The sequence below is a fragment of the Filicampus tigris genome, chromosome 1, assembly GCF_054856515.1.
Source record: "Filicampus tigris isolate MCC_2025a chromosome 1, RoL_Ftig_1.0, whole genome shotgun sequence".
NCBI classification, from domain to species: domain Eukaryota; kingdom Metazoa; phylum Chordata; class Actinopteri; order Syngnathiformes; family Syngnathidae; genus Filicampus; species Filicampus tigris.
Window position 1 is genome coordinate 18,974,616 of NC_141217.1, and position 23,844 is coordinate 18,998,459.

General features: G+C 43.0%; 1 protein-coding gene and 1 long non-coding RNA gene across 2 annotated transcripts in view; one reads left to right on the forward strand and one right to left on the reverse strand.

Annotated features, from left to right (window-relative positions):
- skia (SKI proto-oncogene a) overlaps positions 1 to 20,624 on the forward strand; it is a 68,606-nt gene extending 47,982 nt beyond the window's left edge. The window contains exons 2-7 of the mRNA XM_086024476.1: positions 12,380 to 12,499; positions 12,660 to 12,775; positions 13,929 to 14,227; positions 14,334 to 14,659; positions 15,672 to 15,902; positions 16,914 to 20,624. Coding sequence (XP_085880602.1) covers positions 12,380 to 12,499; positions 12,660 to 12,775; positions 13,929 to 14,227; positions 14,334 to 14,659; positions 15,672 to 15,902; positions 16,914 to 17,108 — 1,287 coding nt within the window. The 3' untranslated portion in view covers positions 17,109 to 20,624. The remainder of the gene's footprint in view (positions 1 to 12,379; positions 12,500 to 12,659; positions 12,776 to 13,928; positions 14,228 to 14,333; positions 14,660 to 15,671; positions 15,903 to 16,913) is intronic.
- A 1,313-nt stretch (positions 20,625 to 21,937) lies between these two features.
- The window catches only part of LOC147153125 (uncharacterized), a 76,775-nt gene continuing 74,868 nt past the window's right edge, over positions 21,938 to 23,844 (reverse strand). Inside the window, exon 3 of the long non-coding RNA XR_015088520.1 lies at positions 21,938 to 22,275. This is a non-coding gene — a long non-coding RNA (uncharacterized LOC147153125). The remainder of the gene's footprint in view (positions 22,276 to 23,844) is intronic.

Consider the following 23,844-nt stretch of genomic DNA (forward strand, 5'->3'; position numbering starts at 1 on the left):
AAGGTTTTCTTTTTGAAAAGTTCTTGTAGTTACGCAAGCCAGTGTAAAACACATGTTGTCTTTGGGAAGGGAAGTGGGAACAGACTATAAGGCAATTAAAAAAAAAAAATGTAGGTCTGCTAATCTCAGTGGCATTGACAGCAAAGTGTGATGGCTTCTTCACAATCTAATTTCAAGCAGGGAGCACTTTTATAAATACCGGGGCTTCCCTTCATGTTTTCTACATCTGAGCACAGTCTCCAACAGTGTTTTTGTTTTGATGCCTTCCTTCCTTCCAACTTTGCATGCAAATGTTCCGTAATTGCCTGAGCTCCTCTTACTTAAAGTTTTTCTGTTTTGACATGGGGCTAGTGGCTGAGATTTTAATCTGCTCACTGAGCCATCTGCCGCTGACGTTGGGTTGCATATCTCTGGGATTAAATCAAGAGGATGTGCAGCACGTGCGCGGCTCTCAGGCACACTTGCACACCGGCATACGCACAATATTCGAGGCAGACACACAACAAAATAAATGACACATTTTGTCGAGCGCATCCTGCCGGGCATGCACAGGAATAAGTGCACACATGTTGAGCAATGCGCAGGCAAAGAATGTGGGCCACTGCCATTTCCCCTGCAGCACAGACTGCCAAACGACCCTCCGATGCCTGCAGTTAAAGGCTGTGATTACCATTTTATTACACTATGCCATTATTCTGATGCTATCAATGGAAATGAATTGGCCGGCAATTGATTTACTATAACCTGCCCCTCCTCTTCGTTGGCCCTCAGGGAGCCTCTGGTGCGCATTGATTTGCTCCCCCTCCACTCTAACAAGGTTTCCACCTTTCACATTGTGGCGCTGCAGAGATTAGGAGATTGTTTTCTTGATTTTCGATAGCCCTGTTTGATGGCACAGTCATTCTGTGAATTGATTACTAACAAACACCGTATTCGGCTTATTGCACATAAACAGCAACCTGTAATCATCTGGGCAGTCGATCCTGAAACCAACGTCAAATCCTGAGACTTGGGACAAACAGTTGATTTGGTATTTTCATAGGCAAAAGCATTTAAACAGACTCACTAAAATGGTCTAGGCTCAGCATGTTTCTACAAGTTTGCTTGGCTGCTGGTAAAACTGTTCAGCAGTCTGATTGCAAGTAGAGGGGAAAACTCCCAGCTCGCCACAGGGCATGCAGAACATCATTATAACCAAGTGTCTAAAAGCTGTCCAAAACATTCTCATCACAGCGCAACTGGAGTGCTCACTAACAACCCAGACCATTATGCCTCTGCTCTCCGACTTGGCACTTCAGCACACATTGCACAAGTAGAGACAGACAGTCTCTGTCACCTTAGTCCAGCCCATCAAAAGCCTAAGCGAGTTTCTCGAATGTGATGCTCATGAGATTTTTCCTGGACAGTCTAATTTCATGAAGTCACTCCATTAAAAACTGAAAGGAACTTGTAGCGCTTGGCTTGTCATTGTTTTCACGAGGAAGATATGGCCAAAAATGTCATTCCCTCATATAGGTTAAAAAAAAAAAAAAGGTTTATCCAGATAATATATATCCCGAGAATTTTTGAAATGGCAAATCTCTCTTCTGTTTTCTCCATTTATTTATAAAGTCGTATTTGATTTAAAAACACAATCAAATGAGAGGATAAATAAAATGGTCAAAATATCTGGTAGCAAAAGGAGTTTTCAAGGAATGCAATAAAGCGCAAGGAAAGAAGTTCTTCAAGTAACATTTTAGTTTGCCTACCGTTTAACAAGTAAATGTGCTAATAAATGAACAATTTCAGGGGTTACGTTTTAGGAACACACGTTTGTCAGCTTGTTCTGTTGTGAAATGAACCCTCCAAAAATAACTTATTGCTTTTTTTCTATTTTTATGTTTGGTTTCAGGTGTTTCACAGGTTGAGAGATAGAAAGACAAACCGGTCAGCTTTTTCAGGCTGGAGACATGGTCTCTTACATGTAATACACTGTTAAAGTACCTACTGTGTTTTTCTTTCCATCATATGGCGGTAATTTTTGGAGTAGCTTTCGTGGCACTTGGGTGTTCGATTTTCAGGACACAGAAAGTAAAGATGTACATAAAGGCAGTGGTGAAGACTCTGGATTAACCATACAGAATTTTAAAACGATGTTATGCATGTACACTCTAAAATTAGTTGGGTCAAAAATAACCCTATTTGCGTAAAAAAGTGACCGATCCGCTACTTATGTCAATTTGACCCAGCTTTCTGGGTTGTTTTTGTACAACACAACACAATTGTTTGGGATTTTTTTTTTTTTTCACAAAATGACAGAATTTTTTGAAAGTTGGGTCGAATTGACTTTAGTAGCGGGTCGGTTCCTTTTTGACACAAAGTGTGTTATTTTTGACTCGACTGTTATTAGAGTGAAGCATGTGCTATCATCACAGCATATCTTTTAAACTCAGCTCCATGTCAGCCCCACTTTTTGGTCTATGTAAAAAAAAAAAAAAAAACATAGAAAAAGTGTTCACATTGTTTTCCATTTTAAATGATGGGCTGACTACTAGGGCTGAACAATTTGAAAAATCATGTACCAGTAATTGCGATTTTTTTTTCTCCCTCAATATTGCAATTTTGTGCCGGTATGTGATTCTTTTTTGAAGGCCCTCTTCCCATGTTTTTTGTTAACAAAGACAAACTAATTTGCGTCACATTAAAGAATATCACATTTATTATACATTTTTTAGGTCTTTGGGTTTACAGGTCTCATGGGTTATGCTTATGCTAAAACAAAGGCAAATGAACCATGAATTAATATTAAAATCTACATCAATTAGAGTTGTTAATTTACTAAACACTTTGATTTGCAGTCTTTTAAGCATTCAATACGACAACTTCACAAAATTCCACGGAACGAGTGTGGCGTCAACATAAGCCAGGTTAAAACAATAATTTAACCACATTTGTGATTTTAAACTTCAACCTTCCAAGTTTCATGAAACACTGATATGCAAACACGTGGACTGCACTGAACTTATCTAGACACTACAAACTGTAAATAAATATACTTTGAATTTATTGAAGTTGATTAAATGTTCAGCCCTACTGGCTATGGCTGCAATGTCAGAAAACGCATTCGATACTATGCATGGCCCACTTTATGGCTACGTACAACAAACACAGCCGTCAGTGGACACAACGGCCTTTATATGCAGTATATAGGGAGCCACTGGCACTGATTGTGAAGGCCCAGCGCACTCAGTGGTTTGCCCGGCAAAGTTGTGGGAAATGAGTGGCAGCGTCTGTCATATGAGAATCCCAGTCAGGAGAGCGGCTAGCCATGATGTCTGAAACAGCTGACAGACAGAGCTAATCCTACCCCGCAGACAGGAAGGAAAAAGGCTGTAGCCTCTAGCCATCTGATCTCTGGTCACTGGAAGACTATTTGCTTTATGTGCATCAAGCAGTTTGGTCATTGGACATGCGGCCATCAAGACATTTGACTGTTATTTACAGTCATCTGTAAGTGTTAACCGTTTCGAAGTTATTCTTCCGATCTTGGATGATTTGGAATTTCGGAAGAAGGCAACACTTTTGATACGGAAGCTTATACGCAGGTCCAACCAAAATGTGGCAAGCTCATATTTGACGACAAGCAGAGTGTGATAAAGTTGTGTTTGAGGCACCGGTGACTGTCTGTCTCAAATTTATTGGGAGGTCTTTTTGGAGAAACAGTTATTTTGACAACCATAGTTACAGCTGGAGTGTTGAAAAGCACAAGAGCAATACAGCACACTTGAGCGCAAGATTTGAAAGAAAAAGCTTAAGCAACTGAGGAGACAGCAGGGAGAAGACTTTAGCATCACTGCTGACCTCTGGTGTCAAACAATCCTAATCCCACAAGATCCTTCCGCGACAGCTCGATTCCACGCCTTAAATCTGACCACACTTGGGGGGCTTGTTCTTGACATATTACGAAGAATCCAGCACAGAGTGTGGATCTGGATAGAAATTTCTAGGTTTACATGAACTTGAGCATTGGCTGTTTGCTGTTGTCAGGAAACACACAAGCAGCAGACATGCAGAGGGGGGTGGAATACATCAGTGTGAGTGTCAACATAGTTCCATTTTATAAATGATGAATGTGCTTGGACTAGAAATGTAGCCTTACTAGTGAACATAAAGTATGTAGAAAAGTAAATTATGTTGAGCTGTTGACCTCCTTTACTGTCCGTGGCTCCTTCAAGGATCAAATGTAAAGTTGGTTGTAGGAGGACTTTCTGGGACGCATATATTATCCGCTTCTTGATACCTTTCATTATGCTGTAAACCATCCTTTCACCTTTGCGATCTCGAGTGAGAAAAACTCAAGATTGTTTATTCATTCACATCTGCCGTGTCACACGTTCCATCTGTGAATTAGCATACCATCACTCCTCACCATACGATGCTATTGACATGGTAGCTGCATAGAAGAACATAAACTGGACCCCAAAACCAAATCTAGGACCCGCCGTCCTTTCTGATTGAATTTAACAGATGCAACTTACAATACGGATGAACAATAGTAATCATATGATGAGCAACCATCATTTTGAGCTCGTATTTTATCTACCGGTTCCATAGACTGACACCAGGCGGTCTTAGTGTGACTTAATGATCAAGTGAGGGAGACAAGCCAAAGTAGTGTCCAAGTGACTCAAGATTTCCTCTTGCATTGCTGTCATGGTGCAACTAAAAGTAGGAGCAGTAATGGGAGCGCCATAGCTCCTTATTATAAATCCTTAAAGTACAGGTGTAAGTGCGATGAACTCCGAAAGTGCAAGAGGGGATACGAGTGTAATTGGTGGTCTGTCTGGGGTCCCTCTATGGGGAAGGCTTTAGCAGGCGTAATGATGCCTGTAAAATGAGAAGGGATTTGACTGCAAGCTCCCGCCCTCATTTAAATCCCCTTCATCCTCTACTCTGACAGGAAGATCCAAGCACGGGCAAGTTGCCAGTGCAAGGACACACGATGCACTCACAATAGCAAACTGTTATGAGCAGCCATTGGGCTGTCCCATTTGAAGACTACCAGGCGTGGAGCGTGCCATTATAAACACAGTACGTACAGTACAATTCTGTGTACAGTACACGAGTGTACATTTCTACAATTTAATAATGGATCAGGCAGAGGTCATATAGCATGTTTTTTGTTTTGTTTTTTGTTTTTTCCTCGATGGTCCTGAGGTTTGACAGATTACGACTTGTCCTACAGTCTGGAGTGAGGTGGAGTAGTAGGTGCTGCTGTTGCATCCAGTGCCCCTTAAGTCGTAATTGGAAATCAAACCGCCACTTTGCATGTGCATGCATGCCCTTTCCCTCCTTGCCAGCTGGCAGAAGTGTTCATGCCCACACACATTCCCCACTGCTATTTATGTATTTACTCAGCCATGCGACTTAACCCTTTCACGAGCAACCTCAACCTTAGGGCACGTTAAACGTCAAGCAGAATTATGCCCCATGTTCCGCGTTTCCCCATCTTGCACATACACAGACACATTCCTCCTCTTGTTAACCGTAATTCACATCTGGCCTCTTTTAGAGGAGGCCAGCTATTTGCACTGATGCAAGGCTAAGAGCCAGCAGCATATTCCGCACTACGGCCCCAACCCCAGCCCCCCCCCCAACCCCCCACCCACCCCACGCCCAACCAACCTTCGACAACTTCTACAAGGGCTGGAAACTAAGGACATTTTTTCTCTCGTCTGTCATTCAACAGTTCCTATGGCAAACGTCATCTTGCTTTATCACCACCTCCCAATTAAGGTGAAATATAAACTACTCATATCGAAACTGCAAGGATCAGGAAAATGATTTACAGGCCGCAAGCAAGTACATGGAAGCAAAGATTTGACTTTAAGATTCAAGTTGTCATCTTAAATGAAGAGCAAGTATTGTGATGTCTTTGTATGTGGTAGGGTATACATACAATTTAAACTTTTAAGTATCAAATTAAATTGTTTGGTTTTAGATGGCTTTTAATGTATTATTAAAGACGATAAAAGTAACTCTAAATCAATTGTTATGCTTTGTTAGGTGCAAATTATTTGTTAATACTTTGTGAGTTTCTTTTTAACAGAAAAAGACAAGTTACCCTAGATCGGAATGCCAAATACAGCAAATTGATTAGAAAAGAAATAGTCATTTAAAAAAACAACCCCCCCCCCAAAAAAAACCTTGAAATTAGAATTTCTCCATGTTATTATGGAAGACGACTCTTTTTCGATGGAGGATCTGTAGTCCTCGTCCCCCTTTTTTCCCAGTTAAAGTTAATGAGCAATAATAGTTGTTTTTTAAAGTGTCTTCTTTATATTCATAATAGTGGGCTTTCACTTATTTCTATATTGCATTATATTTATTTTTAACCAAACACTGGTTTGAAAAAAAGGTAATTAAGTTTGGAACGGATTAATTGCATTTCCATTCATTTCAATGGGAAACATTACCTCGATTTATAAACGCTTCAGGTTCCAAACTCACTCACGGAACTAATTCGGTTGGTAACTTGAAGTTCCACGTAAATAAGTGTGCTAAGTATTCTTTATATTCCAATTATTGTCCCATATGGGAATTGTTTGAAGATGCCACTTCCCGTGCACCTGTAGGCTGAAATAACCATGATGAACTGTCACGGCAATACCATAATAAACACAATATGGTGCCTAGGTTGATATATGCATGAGCATCAATTCATAATACACGTTCGTGTATGCTGCGGAAATAAATTGGATATTTCTGCTGGGAACTAACGGTGTCATGTTGACTCTTGCGTCAAGAGTAATCAAATAACATTTCCGAATTAATTTCCCACACTGGTAATTGCGTAATTGTAGTACAAACGTTCAAACCATGAAGTGGAAAAGGAACAGGGATGGAAAAGTGCATGCTATATTTACTTCCACCCAAAGCCATCTCGCTGTCTCTAGCTTTGGTCTTTGAGCTTTACCTCTCCTTGGTAGGCGGGTCCTTTGCTCCCTTCGGCTGAGGAGAGCCAGTCTCGGACCATTCCCACGGAAACTGTTGCCAAAGCAAATTTGGCGAGAGGATATGGAGACCCTGCTCTCTTTCCAAGGCTTCCAATCTCTTCCCGTCTCTTCTCTTATGTGTGTGTTCCTTTCTGTGCTTTCCAAGCCTGTGTGGTACAAGAGTCATTCTATGCCTGCCCACTCTTGTATTACATTACATTATTCCTTTTCCTTTCATTCCTTCTAATATGAAATTTCCATGTTTTCTCTCTTAAGAGAGGCGGACGTCTTTGTGAGTGGATGATGCTTAAGCAAAACAAAATGTATATTATAGATTTTAGGACCTGTTTAATAAATAGACACGGAATGATGTAATCAGTTACTTGGATGTCTTTCCATCGAAGCAAAAACGGGCGTGTCTTTCAGTGTTTTATGCTACAAAGACTTGCTTCCTGCACAATCTCTAGCGTTCCTCGTTTTTTTTTTTTTTTTTCCAGACCTTGTGACCTTTTTTTCCTTCTCTGTTTTTACTGATGTGGCTGGGAGAGTTGAACTTTCCTTCCTTTCGGGACCAAGGGACTGATGTAGCTTCTTGTCCTCTCATTTGTTCCACTGGATCCCTGAATGTTTGTGTAGTTGTTATATTGGAGAGCAAACACTCTTACCCAGTGTTGTAGATTAAAAAAAAAATCTGTGCTCCCAGTCCATCCTGGGTCTTATTTTTATCAGTGATGTTTAACCTTTGGCCCATTGCACAGCAGCCGATTTCTCTTCTGTTTTGTCTACTAGTCTCACTGGACTCTTCCTGGAAGTAGAGGCTGCTGAAAAAAAGCAGACCCACGGCTGTAAAAATGTACTGGGTACAAAGGATGTGGAAATACATGCTTAAACATGAAAGTGATGGACATTTTGTGTTCCAGTGTCCCTCCAGGAAGAGACATGCGAAGGTTATTGGAATGACATTTTCGACATTGCTATGTCAACATATGAAAGGTTTTTGTTTGCTTTGGGTTTGTAGGAAATGTTTCCCCGATAATCGGATAAGCGGCGGGTTCGGTTTGGAATGAGTGGTACGGGCAGATACCGTGCGGGCCTCTTCACTTTATGCAGTTACTTAATAGCTTGGCTGACGGCTGTTTGTACGGCAAGATATGTGTTCATCTTCCAGACTGAGCGTCTTCTCCGACAAGTTAAAGTTTCACAAACTTACGGTAGTTACTTATGTGCTGAGCAGAGAAAACTTTCTAACTGTACTTGCTTTATCAAAGTGAATTCTAGATGAGGTCATTTTAAGTGTAGTCAGCAAATCGGTTCAAACTGATGTCAGGAATAAGCCTAAGCAACCCAGTCTTGAATAATAATCATGCTTAACATTGTAGTGTGCCAGTGGTATTATGGTGACTACAGGCGTTTTTTGTTTTTTTTTTGCTACTTATTTTATTGAATACAATCCCTGTTCTTCTCTGTAAATCCCCAGCCACTGGAAAGATGGCAAGAGGAACAAGTTGCCAAAATTGTTGCTGCGCCTGTGCTTTTGATGGCTCAATCTACAAGCACAGTTGAGCAAAGTCACTCGAAAGCGGAGATATCGTTCCCTTTCTTTTGTTTTGAGGGTAGAACTCTACACGCATTCACGCAGCTCTTCACGTGAGTCAAACTGTGATTAAGATATTAAAGCGGAAGTCAATGCAAACATTTTTTTTTACAAGAATATGTTCTATGCAAGACCAGTAGTTGGAACAGGGCATTCTGATAAATATTGCGTTTGTGGAATAAGTGTTAATCGACTCGTTTTCTGGGGGGGCGGCCATTTTGTCTTCTGTCGACTGAAAAATGACATCACAAGTGCTCACAACGACGGCTCAGATTCAGAAAACAGGTCAGCCGTGATTGGTCGTTGCGAGCAGTTGCGATGTCATTTTCAGTCGACAGAAGACAAAATGGCCGCCACCAGAGATGGCTAAAAACGAGTGCATTTTGCTGCTTAACTTCTTAATCAGAATGCCGTGTTTCAACTAGTGGGCCTGCTGGCAAGATATTCTTGAAAAAAAATATGTTTGGGTCGGCTTCCGCTTTAAACCGAGGTGATCAAACGGTATCGCCGCAACAAAACATTATCACACTTGAGAGCACACGTGGTCATGGCTGAGGGGGAAACTTGAGAGATACATTCCGTTTGTTGATTCGTTCCAATATGAACAGCCAATATATTCCTTCTCAACCTTTTGGCCCGCCTAATTTAATAGCAACGGAAGTGCATGTTTGAAAATCGTTTGTCGATGTACCTCTCGCAGCGAGAGGTAGTAAGCTCTACCTTTCCCTACGCAGAGGGCGCCTCCTTTTTCAACACCCTGGGGCCCCCTTAGTAAGACAAGCAGAGGCCAATGTTAGGTCACAGGCAGGGTGTGTTCACCCTCCTGAGTCAAGAAAGAGCAAAGAAAACAGGTTTCTGGACCTTTCACCTGAGCCTACAAAGGGGGATGTTTAGCAAGGCAACCAGTTGAGCACCATACCAGAAAGGTTTGCCACTTACAGTCAGGCAGTCTTAAGTCACATTATGCGGTCAAAGCAAGAATTGTTTCCTGTTTAAGGAAATGGTAACTGCGGTCAGTGGAATTTTCAAGCGTGCCCAAGATTTAGAGAGCCGGACATTTTACAAGAGTGTCATGGGTCACTGTTAAATTCTCTGTGTAAGAGCTGTTGTACTCTTTACTACATCGCTTGAAATTATTTGTATTTTATTTTTTTCGGAATACGGTGCTGCTTCCTTTCTGGGTAGCCAGAACCTTGCTTGTTTGTTAAGCACATCCTGTAATCTATAACACAGGAAATGGTCTCAGACACACAGAAAACTTCAAGTGGGAGGGGAGTTGATGGCAGAATATGATGCAAGGGGGGAGGGTGGGGGGTGGGGGGTTGTGTAGGGTGACAGAAAGTGTCTAGAAAGAAATTCTGCATTACCTCATAAAAGCTGTCTGTCACAAGAGACGTAGCTAAAGCCGGTGGGATTTGAAGGCGTTTTTCTAAAATGACATCCCAAGCAGTCTGCAAAGTCCTCACTTGAAAACTTTCCTTAGGCAAGTTTCACCCCTGTCGTGAGCATATTCCCTGAGATCAAGTTTTCAGAAAACAGGAAGATCTTCTCAGGCCCGTTTGGCATTATTCCAGCAAAGTTGAACGGATGTAACCTTTCCTACTAGTCTGTTGCTTTTCTTATGGATGACAAACCCACAGACTCAGATGAAATTATATATATATATAATTTTCCACAAACCAAGCATACATGACATTGTCAAAGACATAACATGTCTTTTTAATGCCAAAATGCCTTTTAAGGTCGAAGCCTTCAATGAGTATTTTTCACAAAGCTGATCTTTGGCAAACATCGGTGGTTTGCAGACGGAGGAAATTCTATGAAACTCTGAGGGTTTCGGAAGGCGCAGACAGTCTTCTAACCGAGAAGGCTGTTATCGCCGCACCCATCCTGTCTCACACACAGACAGACTAACAGACATCCACTTGCCCAGACACGTGCACACGAGGGGGCCCCCGCACGACGGGCCCCTGCGGCAGCCGCCGCAGGGCTGCCACTCTCGGTTATCCGCATATGCCGTTGCATCACTGCGACTTGGCTTCTCAACTAGGACACATTACGAGGCGCCCGCATGACACTCGAGGCTATGTTATTTCGCTTTTATTGCATTAAAGGGCCACACCGCAGAGAGCAGGTTGACGCCATCGCGTAGATGTCGCAAGGTGCCATGTTGCCGGCATGGGGCGTTGAAGCTCGGTAGACGTCGCAAAACAGTCATCGTTTAACACACAGCGCAGCTCGTCGGAAACACTTTCTCCCAGAGGTGTGACGTCCCGTCTACGTTGTGTAATCCAAACCGGATCGTAAAAAGGTTGGGCTGATAAGAGCGCGGACGCTCATCCATATTTTTGTCTCTCTCCTGCGCACTTGATCATCATACACGGAACCATGTCGTCTCATTGCATTTTAAGTGGGCTGGATTTGAGCGAATTTTAGCCTTGAGCCTTGAAACCGCTCTCTGTTTTTTTGGAGCGAGTGCGACAAGCACCGTCGACCCTTTCAAAAAAATGCAGGCAGTTCCCGTTTTTTACTCACTCTTGTTGGGTATTGGCCCCCAATCCCAGACACGGCCCCAAATGAGCGCCATGAATTCTGCTGATACTTGGTTCCCACCTTCTCCTCCTCCTACTGGAGCTCGATGCTGCCCTGACACACTGGCAACCCATAATCCACGAGAAGAGGACAGGCACGTGGCACAGAGACTTTGCCCAGAGCGCACCGTCGCGTGTGTGTGTGTGTGTGTGTGTGTGTGTGCGTGCGTGTCGTTAGGCTTATCTGTGGGCACAAGCCTCGACTAATATGTAGGACATCTCCTCATCTAGCCGACAATGCCGGCAACCACAGACAGGACTCCCCTTAAGCTATTGCGTGTCTGAGGTCATGCGCTGAAACAATTATATCCTTCAGACTTTGTATCAAAAGGTTAGTGGTTTCCACATTTTTTTTTTGGTTGCATTTGCTTTATGTCACCAACAAACTGCTTGATGGAAAAGATGGCCTAAAAATGGATTTTGAATCCCATGGACAGACTGCGTCTCTGTGTGTGTGTGTGTGTGTGTGTGTGTGCGTGTGTGTGTTTGTGGCAGCTAGTGACAGCCCCACTTTGGCGAGGCTGAGGTCAGTGCCATAAAGCCAGCCTAACAGAGGAAAGAGAAACAAAACCCTACTTGTCTGTCTGTATGGGTGTGTCTGTGTGTGACAGACGGGCAGGCAGGCAGGCAGGCAGGCTGGGGCGCGCGCGCGCACACATGCACAGTGCCCCAGTCACCTCTTGCCTTCACTCTTGGCAACTCATGAGCAAACACGCCTCGCTAGATTGGTTTGGTTGGTGTGTGACGACCGTGCGACACATTATCATCGTCTGGACTGTGTGTGTGTGTGTGTGTGTCAGTTGCTTGAGGATTACCACACCAACAAAGTCACCCAAAGTCAATACCACATCTAAATTTAAACACACTGGCACTTCCAGTTATCAGTACCCTCCTCTGGCACTCCTCTATCAGTCATCCTTGTTTACACACAAACATGTTGGTTTTTCTGGCACAATGTAGTGCATTTGCAGTTCACTGACCTTCTCGGTTGACACTTCTTGAGTGGGCGCCAAGTGGGGAAGACCCTTCTCATAATATTAGGAGCGCACATTCATTTGGATGTCTACTTGGACCCGTGTATTTTTACTTTTTTTTTTTCCCCATGTAAACTTGGTGCTAGTTTTCCTGCGTTCATATTAAGTGTCAGCAAAAGCACAATTTCTTCAGTGAGTCAACCGATTGACAGCCAATATACTCAGTCAATGTCCTTTTTCTTGAAGGTGTCGGATCCCATTCCAATCAAGAAGCCCAAACATGAAGACATCCCAATACAATCATCGCCCGTGGCCGACAAGGAAAAGCAGCATGACTGGCTACAGTCCCTTTCCAACCCCAATAAGGTCAGTGTTACTATTCGCAAGAAAACACAAAGATTTAGCTTTGTACGGCCGCAATTGTGCACGTATAGGCGCTTTTTGCGCATCAATCATAAATTGCGCGAAAACTCCGTTTCCTCCCGACCGCCATTCAACAAATGCCATCTCATGCATTTTCCCTCAGGGCTTCAACCGCATTCAGCCGAGACAGAGGCCATCAGCTTTTAGACCCTGGTCGCCACACATCTCTGCTGGTGATAAGGAGCCCCCCAGTCACCCCCTCGCTCTGCTAAGAGACAAGTAAGTGCATAACTATTTTTTGGGGACAAAAAAAAAAACCAAAACAAAGATCTGCGTCCCAAATGCGTACCTTTGCTCTGCTGAGAATAATTCTCGTCTTAAGTGTGAGGGATGACAACTGCTTGGTTCCACTGGATCTGATGAACTCTTTCTGACTTCACCACAACCTCCCACACTTCAACATTAATAGACATTTGACACACTCCTACTATTAATACCCACTTGGCATGCCAATACTGCCTGTAACATTACTGTAGATCTGGCCCAGATTCTCATATAGTGGGAGTAGGATGGGTTGCAAGCACTGGACTACATTTGAATCTTTCGTTATGCTAGTTGCTGCGGTGTTGACTGTTTTTCAAAATAACCGCTAGGGTAGGGCTGATCGATTATGAAAATGATTGTATGATTATTTTGGTAAGAATTGAAATTGCGATTATGCAAACGATCATTTATTTTTTGGTACAAAACAAGAATTTTTTAAAACAAATATATACTTTTGGACCAAACTAAATTGATAAAATGTGTTAAAATGATAAATATAAAAAGTTGCAAATAAATTAAAAGTATGATTTCCTTGCGTTGGATATGAATGAATATTAAAGCAGCGCTGGGCAAGAAATCAACCGTAATATTTTTTTTCCACAACTCTTTTGATGAAACATTGACTTACAAATACAGTAGGTGAATGTGACTTCATGGCCTGAGGGGGTCTGTATCGTTTTTACTGGCACAAAGCAACTTTGAGGAGGATGCGATCAACCCTGGCACACAAAAAAAATACAAACGTCCTGAATTGCTTTACAAAATACTCACTTCCTCCTTTCGCTATAAGGACGGCTCAGGATTTCACGACACTACGCGCTGGCACCCATGGGAAATGTGGTTGATTTTTCTCAAAACACTACCGCTTTTGTCCACATGGCGCCGCCATAATCAACAAAAACTGACATATGACACAGTGTTCTTTAATAATCGTTTTTTTTTACGATTATGCCAATTTTGTAATTGTGGAGCGTAATCATCGTCATTGAAACTGAATTTCGATTAATTGCACAGCCCCACATAACGGCACCAACATGGTTCACTTGGAGGCCAAATCGCATAAGGTTTCTCTCAACTAAACGGGTCTGGTTGGTTTGGCTTCTTCTAGCTTCTACAACTACAAGAGCCTGGAGAATGCCGTGGCGCCTAACGTTGCCCTCACACCGTTGCCGCTGGCAAAGGTGGGCCCAATGTCCCCGTCGGTCCCCAGCACGTCGCACCCAAGTGCAGGGGAACCTCCGGGTGAGGGCGCCAATGCCAGCTCGAGACCTCGCAAGAGGAGAGCCACAGGGGAGCTCCAGCCTCCAGCGCCTGAGGGCGCCTTCTCCCTCACCTCCGCCGCCAGCAAGCCACCTCAGGATGACAAAGACTCCGAGGTGGAGATTGAAGTGGAGAGCCGAGATGAGCGTAAGACAAGATCTTTCTCCCGACAGCCCAGTACTGTAGAGACGAAGTGACAGAATTTTCCAAGCCATCTATTCACGAGCCTCAACCTCTCTCTCTCTCTCAACAGTCACCTCGTCTCTGTCCTCCCTGTCGTCGCCATCTTTCACTTCGTCCAGCTCGGCCAAGGACCTGAGTTCACCCGGCGCCCTCGTGCCCATCTGCCCGGTCACGGCGGTTGAGGGCACCGCCCCTGCGGCTGCTCCCATCTCAGCCCCCGTCACCCCTCCGGAACTGGGGCTGGAGTCTGAGCTGGAGAGCCTGAGACAGGCGCTGGACAACGGCCTGGACTCCAAAGAGTCCAAGGAGAAGTTCCTGCATGAGATAGTTAAGATGAGGGTGAAGCAGGAGGAGAAGCTGGGGTCCGCCCTGCAGGCCAAACGCAGTCTTCAACAGGTAAGATTCCACGTGCACAACGTCTAAATTCTTGCAATTGAGAGGGCTGCCATTTTATTCGTAGGGAATGAATCAATGGACAATTTTAAGTTCAAAGCGGCTTTGGAATACATTGACTCCTCATACTGTATCATACAACAAAGCAAATCCTAAAATTGAAATTAAACAGTAAAAGGTTGTCAGCAAAAGGTGCGCACGACAATACGGAATTGGATTACAAATGATAATCACTGCCTGCAAAGCTCAGCATGAGTTGGCAAGTGATAACAATGAGAGCGGATGTTGCTGCAAAAGGAAAGGCCAGACTTCCATTTTTATATTTGGTCTTGGACCGGGAACAAGAAAATGCAGTTGAAAGTGTCTGCGTGGGCGTGTGCGCGCGCGCGTGCGCGTGCGCGCCGAACAAAAATAAGTCTCGAGCAAACCAACGCTACTCCGGTGCAACGACATTCCACACTCTCACTTTGTATCGGCGCTCTGAGGAGGCGGCAGGAGAAAGTAGAAGCCGCGGCAACAACTCAAAGCAGCCAACAAGCTGCGGGCTGAATGAAGTGCGCCGCGACTTGACGCGAGCGCCATTCCTGCTGCCTTTCGCTGAACCAACACGAGATGTTGAGATGGGGAGTGTTGAAAGTAGGGCCTCGTGTAAAGCCTGTGTGGAGTCAAGGGCGTGATAGGGATCGTGTCTTTTTCTTGGAACCGACAAAACTTGATGACAGACATGTTTGTCCAAACTGTGAAGTTCCCATGAGTAGGCTATGGTTACTACTAACACACACACACGTAATTTACAGGAAGGAAATCTCTCTTCGGTTAGCCTACACATTGCCCTAACCCTCCACTTTTTCAAAGTAAACACTGACACTGCGACGGACTGGAATTCTGAACACCAATCTTCTCAAGGCCAAAGAGAAGAAAAAAAATTCTGGGGAATAACATATCGTCCATAACCCGAGATTGTCCGGTACTTTTCTCCGGCGACAACTCCAACCGTCCATTTGTCTTTTCGCAGGAGCTGGAGTTCTTGCGGGTTGCAAAGAAAGAGAAGCTGCGCGAGGCGACCGAGGCCAAGCGAAATTTGAGGAAGGAAATAGAGCGCCTGAGAGCCGAGAGCGAGAAGAAGATGAAGGAAGCCAACGAGTCGCGGATTCGTCTGAAGCGGGAGCTGGAGCAGGCGCGGCAGCTGAGGGTCTGCGATAAAGGCTGCGAGGCCGGACGTCTGCGCGCAAAGTACTCGGCGCAGGTCGGTTGGGCGTTTTTTTTCCATTGCCGACGCTTTTTCAACCGCGAGAGAACTTTAGGGTCTGGAATTCTGCACGCTTATGATGCGGACACTTGTCCGGTAATTGCGGGCGGTCACGGTTTTTTGTCTTGAAGCCCTCTCAAGGTCTGCAGAGAAGGAAAGAAAGACAAAAAAAGAAAAAAACAACTACATTTCCTTTTCCCCGGTCAAAAATAAATGGGCGTCGGCCTAAAGGCGCAGACCGAAGTTCATTCCCCCCTCGGAAAGGAAACAGGAAGACATGTCGACTTCCCCCAGGCACCATGGGAAATGCAGATTAGACAAAACAAGAGGGAGGCCGTGCTCTGCGGCTGTGCCTGCCTCCCTGTGGAGACTTGACTCCTATTTGAGAGATTGCCTTCAAAAGCAAGACGCCGCACATTGATGGTAGAATTTGAAGCCTTTCTAGCGGTTGAATCAAGTCAAGACACGCTTGTTGCAGGTAGGCCGAAAATGAATATTAGTCGCGCTCAAGAGAACGAGCACAGCACAGAGATTACCGACTGGGATTTGTACGCAGCGCTACGCCACTCTTGGGGTTTGCCGCGATATGACGCAATAAATCCAGACCGGGATTTTTCAGGCCCAACCTCAACCAAGAGAGCCCGACAGGTCCCGCGAAATAGATTGGGGCGGTTTACAATGGACAGCAGGGGAAATGCGCGCCGAGCGGACGCGGACCAAACTGCAACTGAAGGCAGCCTTTCTTTTCAATCTCATTTCATCTTTGATTCCATCTATCTGTCCTGGCTGTTTAATGCCAGTCCTAAACTCGTTGCGTCTCTCTGTCTTGTCTGCTGTGTCTCATGTCATGCCGTCTGCCCTGTCTCGTCTCATTTTGTCTGTTTCTTTGCCTCGCCTGTTCCTTCTGTTTGTCTGCGGGCGTGGACGGGGTCACTAATTGGATCATTGCTCTCGCTGTCAGAAACGCTCGGCTGTGCGATTTCATCTGCGTCCCGTGATGTTTTCCAGATCGAAGACCTCCAGATGAAGCTGCAGCACGCCGAGGCCGACCGCGAGCAGCTCCGGGCCGATTTACTGCAAGAGCGGGAGGCCAGGGAGCACTTGGAGAGGGTGGTGAAGGAGCTGCAGCAGCAACTTTGGCCCAAATCCAACGGCGACAAAGACTCGACAGCCAAGGACAAGGACGTGCCGTCAAAAAAGTAATCCGGTAGCCAAGTCCCTCACGCCCCCCAACGTCCCCGCCTCCAGTGCAGAGATTCCCAACACTTCCCATTCGGCCCAGGCCACAATACTCAACCGGTGTTCTTCATGCTTACGGTGACTAACATTGACCTGCAGGATTTTGGGTCCTCATTCATGTCCAAGAAAAGAGGATGATGCGCCACTTGAACTCTGACTCTCACCTTCATACTAGCAGAAGTGAAAAGTAGATCACAAGAGGGAAAATGTGGTCATGTCCGTCCTCCGACAAGACAGGTCGGACAGTCTGTGATGGGAAATGCTAAAAGATGATCAAAGTCTCTTAGTCAAAGAGGAAAAGCCGCCGCGTTCGTCCCTCGACGCAATGAGGACGGACGATTTTTCAAGACACGATAAGCTACATAGACGATGTAAAGAAACATACATGCAAATAAATCTGAAGAGGAACAATACAAACAAACTATCCACATGTGCCGCCACGTTTGATTTGATTTTTTTTCATTTGGATTTTTTTTATTCTTGCTTTTAGGGAAGCCATCCCAGGAAATAATCAAATGTTATTTCAAATGTCTTCACGCAATGAGCACAACCCCTTGCAAACTGATGTCATGGAATCTTGGAATTTAAAAAAATTTTTCTTTTTAGGGGGGATTTTTTGGGGGGGCGCGTGGTGAAGACAACCTCCAGAAGTGAGCACTTGATTTTGAATAATCAAACTATAACCATCAGTTTTTGTCCCAGTGTTGCTCACACTAAGTCCAATGAACACGGGTCACCAGCCATATTTGTGTTGAAGCATTTGGGTCAAAACCCAGAGGTGTCCAATCTTCTAAAGATACAATATTCCACATGTGAGCGTGGCCTTGTTTTCTCGTCTCATTACGGAGGAGTGAGAAAGCTGGCGTTTATTTTACTTGTATTAATCAGTATATAATAAATTTATGACTGTATGGGGCACCCTTGGCAAGAACCACAAATGTTCATGTTAATTAAATTAAGGTATGTAAATATATATTTTTGGGACTTAACAATAATGAATGGCACTTTGTCCTAACAACAAACTGTTTGTATGCATTGTACTCCGACTTTTGTCTTCAATCTTGTTTTCAAAAACATCATCTTATACATGAATGCTACCGTATAAATCCAATTAACATTTTGTTGCTTATATTCATCCTCTATTAAATATTGTTCTGTTTACTTAAGGCAAAGTATTGTAAATAAACCGAAAGAAAAACAAGGCTCTACCTGTTACTGCCTGATGAAGTCTGGGATTGGTGGAACTGTTGGAATCAATCGAGTTCGCCAAAACATACAAACGGATGACAAATCGAGGTGACAATTGGATTAAGGTCATTTGAAAATGGTGTCATAGTTTGTGACCTTAAAAGTCACAACATCGCACCGCTAGACTTTTACGGTCTGTATTGGTGAATTTCCACCTTTGAATGAGAAAAGCTATTTTGTTAGAAGTAATGCAAGTCCAACACCATGATAACACTTTTTGTAGGTGTTTTCCCCATGAATTTGTCACCTGTCTGTATGTTAGTAGGGGGACAGCTTAAAAAAAAAAAGAACCTGCACAAACAATCACATTTGGATTTTTATTTAAAAAAACAAATCAGAAAACTTCCCAAAAAAAAAAAAAAAAAAAGACATTGGCAGGAAGATGCCGTTGCAGTGGGTACAATGCAATCAGAATGTACATTATGTTAATGCTATTTTTCCTTTGATTGATAATGTTTGATGAGATGTTTTATTGCTTGTCTGTTATGTTCAGTTTTTTTGGGGGGGAAAAAAACCCTCATATTTTTGTTTATGCATGAAACTGAAAACCTTTGCCATTCATATCGTCAAATATCGGGCATTTACAGTATACTGCTCATGTAAGGGGTTTATTGTCTTATGCAATTTGAAGCAATTGGTCTTTTCTAGAACCAGGAAACAGTAACTAAAAGCAAAAAGCTGTATACATGCATAGAAAACAAATAAATAACCAAGAAAAAAACAACAAGCCAATAATAACAAATATATCAAATGCAATGCTGGACAACCTCAAGTGCCTGACACTGGTGAAAGGTTTCCAGAAGAGGAAAGCTGAAGAATCAGCTTTGGGGAAGGCAACTACTTTATATATATAAAAAAAAAAAAAAAAAAGGAAAAGTCTCTCTTTTTCTCAGCGGCTCTTTTTGTAAAATCAACCATCCAAGTACAACCAGTTTACATCTTTCTTTTTCAATGCAGAGAGCAATTTAACAATCACTATTAACACGTAAAGCTCCCTCCCTCCCTCCCTCCCTCCCCCACCGGGGTGCGTGCTTTTTATTCTTCATTTGGAATCGATGATATGCATGAGCAAACACTTTTGTAGATGATCTTTTTGAAAAAAAAAACAAAAAACTAAAATAAACAAATAAGCCATTTGCTTTGGTAAGTTGTTGCTAAGTGTTGTACATAAAGAGTTTTACGTGTTTAACCCAAGTTTGTGGACATGCTGTGCTAAGGCATGCATGTTGAGAATAATAATGGGGACATTGTTATTGTTATTTGTGTAAAAGGCCAGCTCCAATCCAACGGACACTCCCACTCAGAGGAAGACACTGCGTCTGCCACTTTGGCGCGCCTGCAAATTGCTACATTTTGTAGTTGCTTTTACACTCTAAAAAGTTGATAGCCTGTGTGTAGTTTTGTTTATGCATGGTTTTCTACAAGGGAGATAATCAAGACATTGGCCTTTCAATCTCCCGTGCAAAGAAGGATTTTTGCCAGAAGAGCAATAACCATAATGCATATTAATAAACAAATACTTGCCAGTGTAACAATTTGAATATGAATTTACAAAATGTAAATATTTTTTTCATTAACAATATTGTATAATATATGTACATGGTGTTTCCTTTTTCAAAATGAAATCTTTTCTTACAATAGATGTCTTGTTTAATTGTTTTATAATTTGTGTTTGGAAATGTTTCAAAAACAGTTCATGCAGTGCGTAAGAGACGATTCCCCACATCAACAAGTTAATCCAATTCTTTGCCGTTTTTTTTCTTTTTTTTTTTTACTGTAGTCTTTGTATTGCATTTTTTCACCAATTCATATAGTTGGTATCACATAGCAGAACTGTGTCTGTCTCTCTCACACACACACACACACGCATACACGCATAATGTCATGTTGAAGATTGTTCCCCCCAACATCCTTTTGTATCTGTTTAGCCCTGTGCTGCTGCTAATGCTATATAAAACTTCTAGAAATATTTTTTATGTAAGAGGCAAAATGGAAGCTTTCCCATTTATCCATGCCACATATGCAGTACGAAACGCTTGGCCCGCTCATGTGATCCCCTCATTTTCGCTCATCTTTTCCCAACAGCACTCCTCTCGCACCACACCGACAATATTGTAAAGTAAAGGACTTTATGAGATTATGTTTGAAAATAGCTATGCTTATATACTGCAGTGACTGAATGTACAGTGTATAGATGCATTACCAGAAATAAAGTTGTTTGTCCAGATTGAATGGCCCAGTTTCTTTGCTGCTCATTTAGCGAAGCCCTTAGACAAGAATTATCTTGCCAATATTGCACACAATGGGACGGGGCCCTTAATTCAGTGTGCTGATGAATGCAGTTTAGTTTACAAGAAAATTGTGAGCAATAGAAAACTGTGTCCATCCAAATATGCTTCGTTATTAGTGCTGTGAAGCACTTAACTCATTCACTGCCATTGACAAATTTATTTGTCTTTTCATAGTCCAGCCATTCAATCCCAGGCACTTTATATATTTTTTTTTAATCTTTTCAATCGTTAGGGTAAAATAGGGTCTGAAAATGTCTGGCAGTGGATGAGTTAATTAAAAACAATAAAATAAATTGCACAATTTTCCGGAATAATTGCAATTTTCCTCTTCTACTTTTGCCATTTTCCACGATAGCTTGTAACGGATATTTACAAACCTTGGAATTAATAAAAAAATCATCATATACAAAGACTGTTGTTTTTTTCTTCGATTCATGAATACAATGCTTCTGTAAAATACAACTGTTGAGCAAAATGATCAAAACCGACTCAGCTTTACGGGCTTCTTTCCTTACATTCTTCTCACAGAAGCAATTCTTAAAACCTCTCGCTCCAGCAAACGTTGCTTTGCGAGGCCCCGCGGACGGAACTTCAGCAGGGTACTTTGATACGCCAAAGACGTACAACTAATATGGTATTTGAATTTGGCTTTGTAAAATGCACAAATTACTTTAGATTTCTCTCACAAGCATCAAGCAAGTAAAAGTAAACATAAAAGCCCAGTATCTCTAGTCAGTGTTTGTTCATCTTCATGCCAGTTGGCTCCTTTAAGCTTGGCTGCACACGTGACCAAGGCCACAGGAAGACACAGTATTAATGACAAAGGGAAACATGTTAAAACTAGAAGCTAAATTTAGGCTGAACATTGCGACACACCACTGTATTGCTCGGAAGAGTTGTAGTATCTCTTCGTCTTGGAAAAGTAACAACCTTTGATGCCATTTCGACCTTGAAAAGTACTCGCACCCAACCATTGAATATACCTATTATACAGCCCCAGTTTATCACACATTTAATGACAGAGGTTATGTTTATTATTATGGTTGGAGTGTTGCATTCCCCTTCAGGATTTTCTGGTAAACAGCAGAAATCATGGTTCAAGTCATACAGGCTTTGAAGAAGATAGCAGTCCCAAATCGTAACACTGCCACAAACCATGTTTGACAGTTGGTATGACGTTTTTTTACTTTTTCTGAAAAGCTGCGTCGTGTAACAAGACACACGCCTTCCAAAAAGTGAAATCTCGTCATTTCACAGACTATTCCCCCCAAAATTTGGGGAATAATTCAGATTATTTAGTTTTATTCTATTCATTTATTTTTAATCAAACGAGTCATATGACCTTCATGTTTTTTTTGGGTCAGCAGATGTTTTTACTTTGGAATCCTGCCATGGATGTCATTCACACTGACTACAACTGATATGAGGGAGGCCTGCAGTTCTCCAGCCATTGTCCCGGGTTCCTGCGCGACCTCCTGGATGACTCGTCGCTGTGCTCTTGGGGAAACCTCGGTAGGCCGGCCACTTCTGGGAAGGTTCACCACTGTTCCACGTTTTCTCCATTTGTGGCTAATGGTTCTCACCACGATTCACTGCAGTCATAAAACATTTGGAGTAGCTTTGTAACCCTTTCCAGAACGATAGCTGTCAATTACTTTATTTCTCATCTGGCATTTTCTTGCTGCTTATTTCAGACATTTTGGCCAACTGCATTTTATCAAACAGGTTCTATTTAAGTGATTTCTTGATTACACAAGTCTGGAGGTAATCAGGCTTGAGTTGATTGATGATTTAACAAGGAGGGCAAGTACTTTTTCACACATGGCCAAGTCACCAATCACCAGTTAAAAACAGCATTTTATGTTTGCTTGGGTTCTTTGTCTGATATTCACATTTGTTTTGACGATCTCAAGAATTAAAGTGGGAGAAACTGCAGAAAGTGTTCAGAAGAAGGCACATAGTTTTTCGCAGCACCATTGATGCTATCTATGTATGACATTTGGGTTCTTAGAAATCCAGTCTTTCAAACGTAGTCACAATGCGTTTGTCTCATTTCAGTCACACGACTGTCTTTTCACAGAATGTTAAATGCTACAGTAGCAGGTAATTGCCCTCGTATCAGGAAAAGATGAAAACAAGATTTCTTCTTCGAGATATGGTTTTAGGGCATGTGCTGGAGAAAGCTCCATAATTAGTACACACAGGGAAAAAAAAAAAGAGAAGAAGATATGCAAGCACTTAACTAGAGATGAATTTACACTAGTTCAAAATGTTAACTCCCACTCAGCTTGACCGCACTTCATGTAAACACTCATTAGTGTACACACACATACACACGTTATGAGTTATACTCTGCCTTCATACAATCAAGTGGGATTTGGACTGACAGATTCAAGATGTTGGAGGAGAAAATTGAACATAAAGCCCCCCAAAATTAATGTTTATAAAAAATCGCATGGCCAATATGAACAAGAAAGAAAAAAAATCTGGTAAAACATTATGTAACAGTGTGATGCCGCACGTGTACCGCAATTTGAACAGATTGATGGATCCAAAGACGAAGGGCCCTATTTTTGTGCCCAACGCAAGCGCGAATCTCAGGCTAACTGTGTGCATGGGTGGAGTTTTCTTTAGTTATTTTCACTGACGGGTTGCAGGTAGAAACAGGCGTTTGCGTTGTTGTGAGTGTGAACATAGCCGACTTGCTTCCTAGGCCAAAGGAAGCAGCTCCTCTCATCACCTTTAAATTCAGGGCAGGAGAGACACACAGAGTCTTTGACATGGTGGATGCAGAAACTGACTCGCTGGAGTCCATGTACGTTTATAAGGAACTGCAAGATCTCCACTTGCGGATGATGTAAATTTGGCCAGGGGGACCACAGATAACCGCTGTAAAGTGGGCACTTGGCGAGCGCCTTCCACCCCGATCCTCCATGCCCCAGGGTGTGTGGCTTGGTGTGGAGTCACTCTCTAATTGCTGCAGAAGACACTTAGGATTTTGTTACCTTCCTGGACTGACTCCTCTCAATTTCTTTACTGGGGGACTGGTGCTGCATAGCCACTTCCGCATCACTCCCGTAACACTACAAGGCTCACTACCGCCGTCCTGTCCTATTCACTACTTGTTGCGGCCCTTCCTCACAGGTCTTACTTAGCATTGC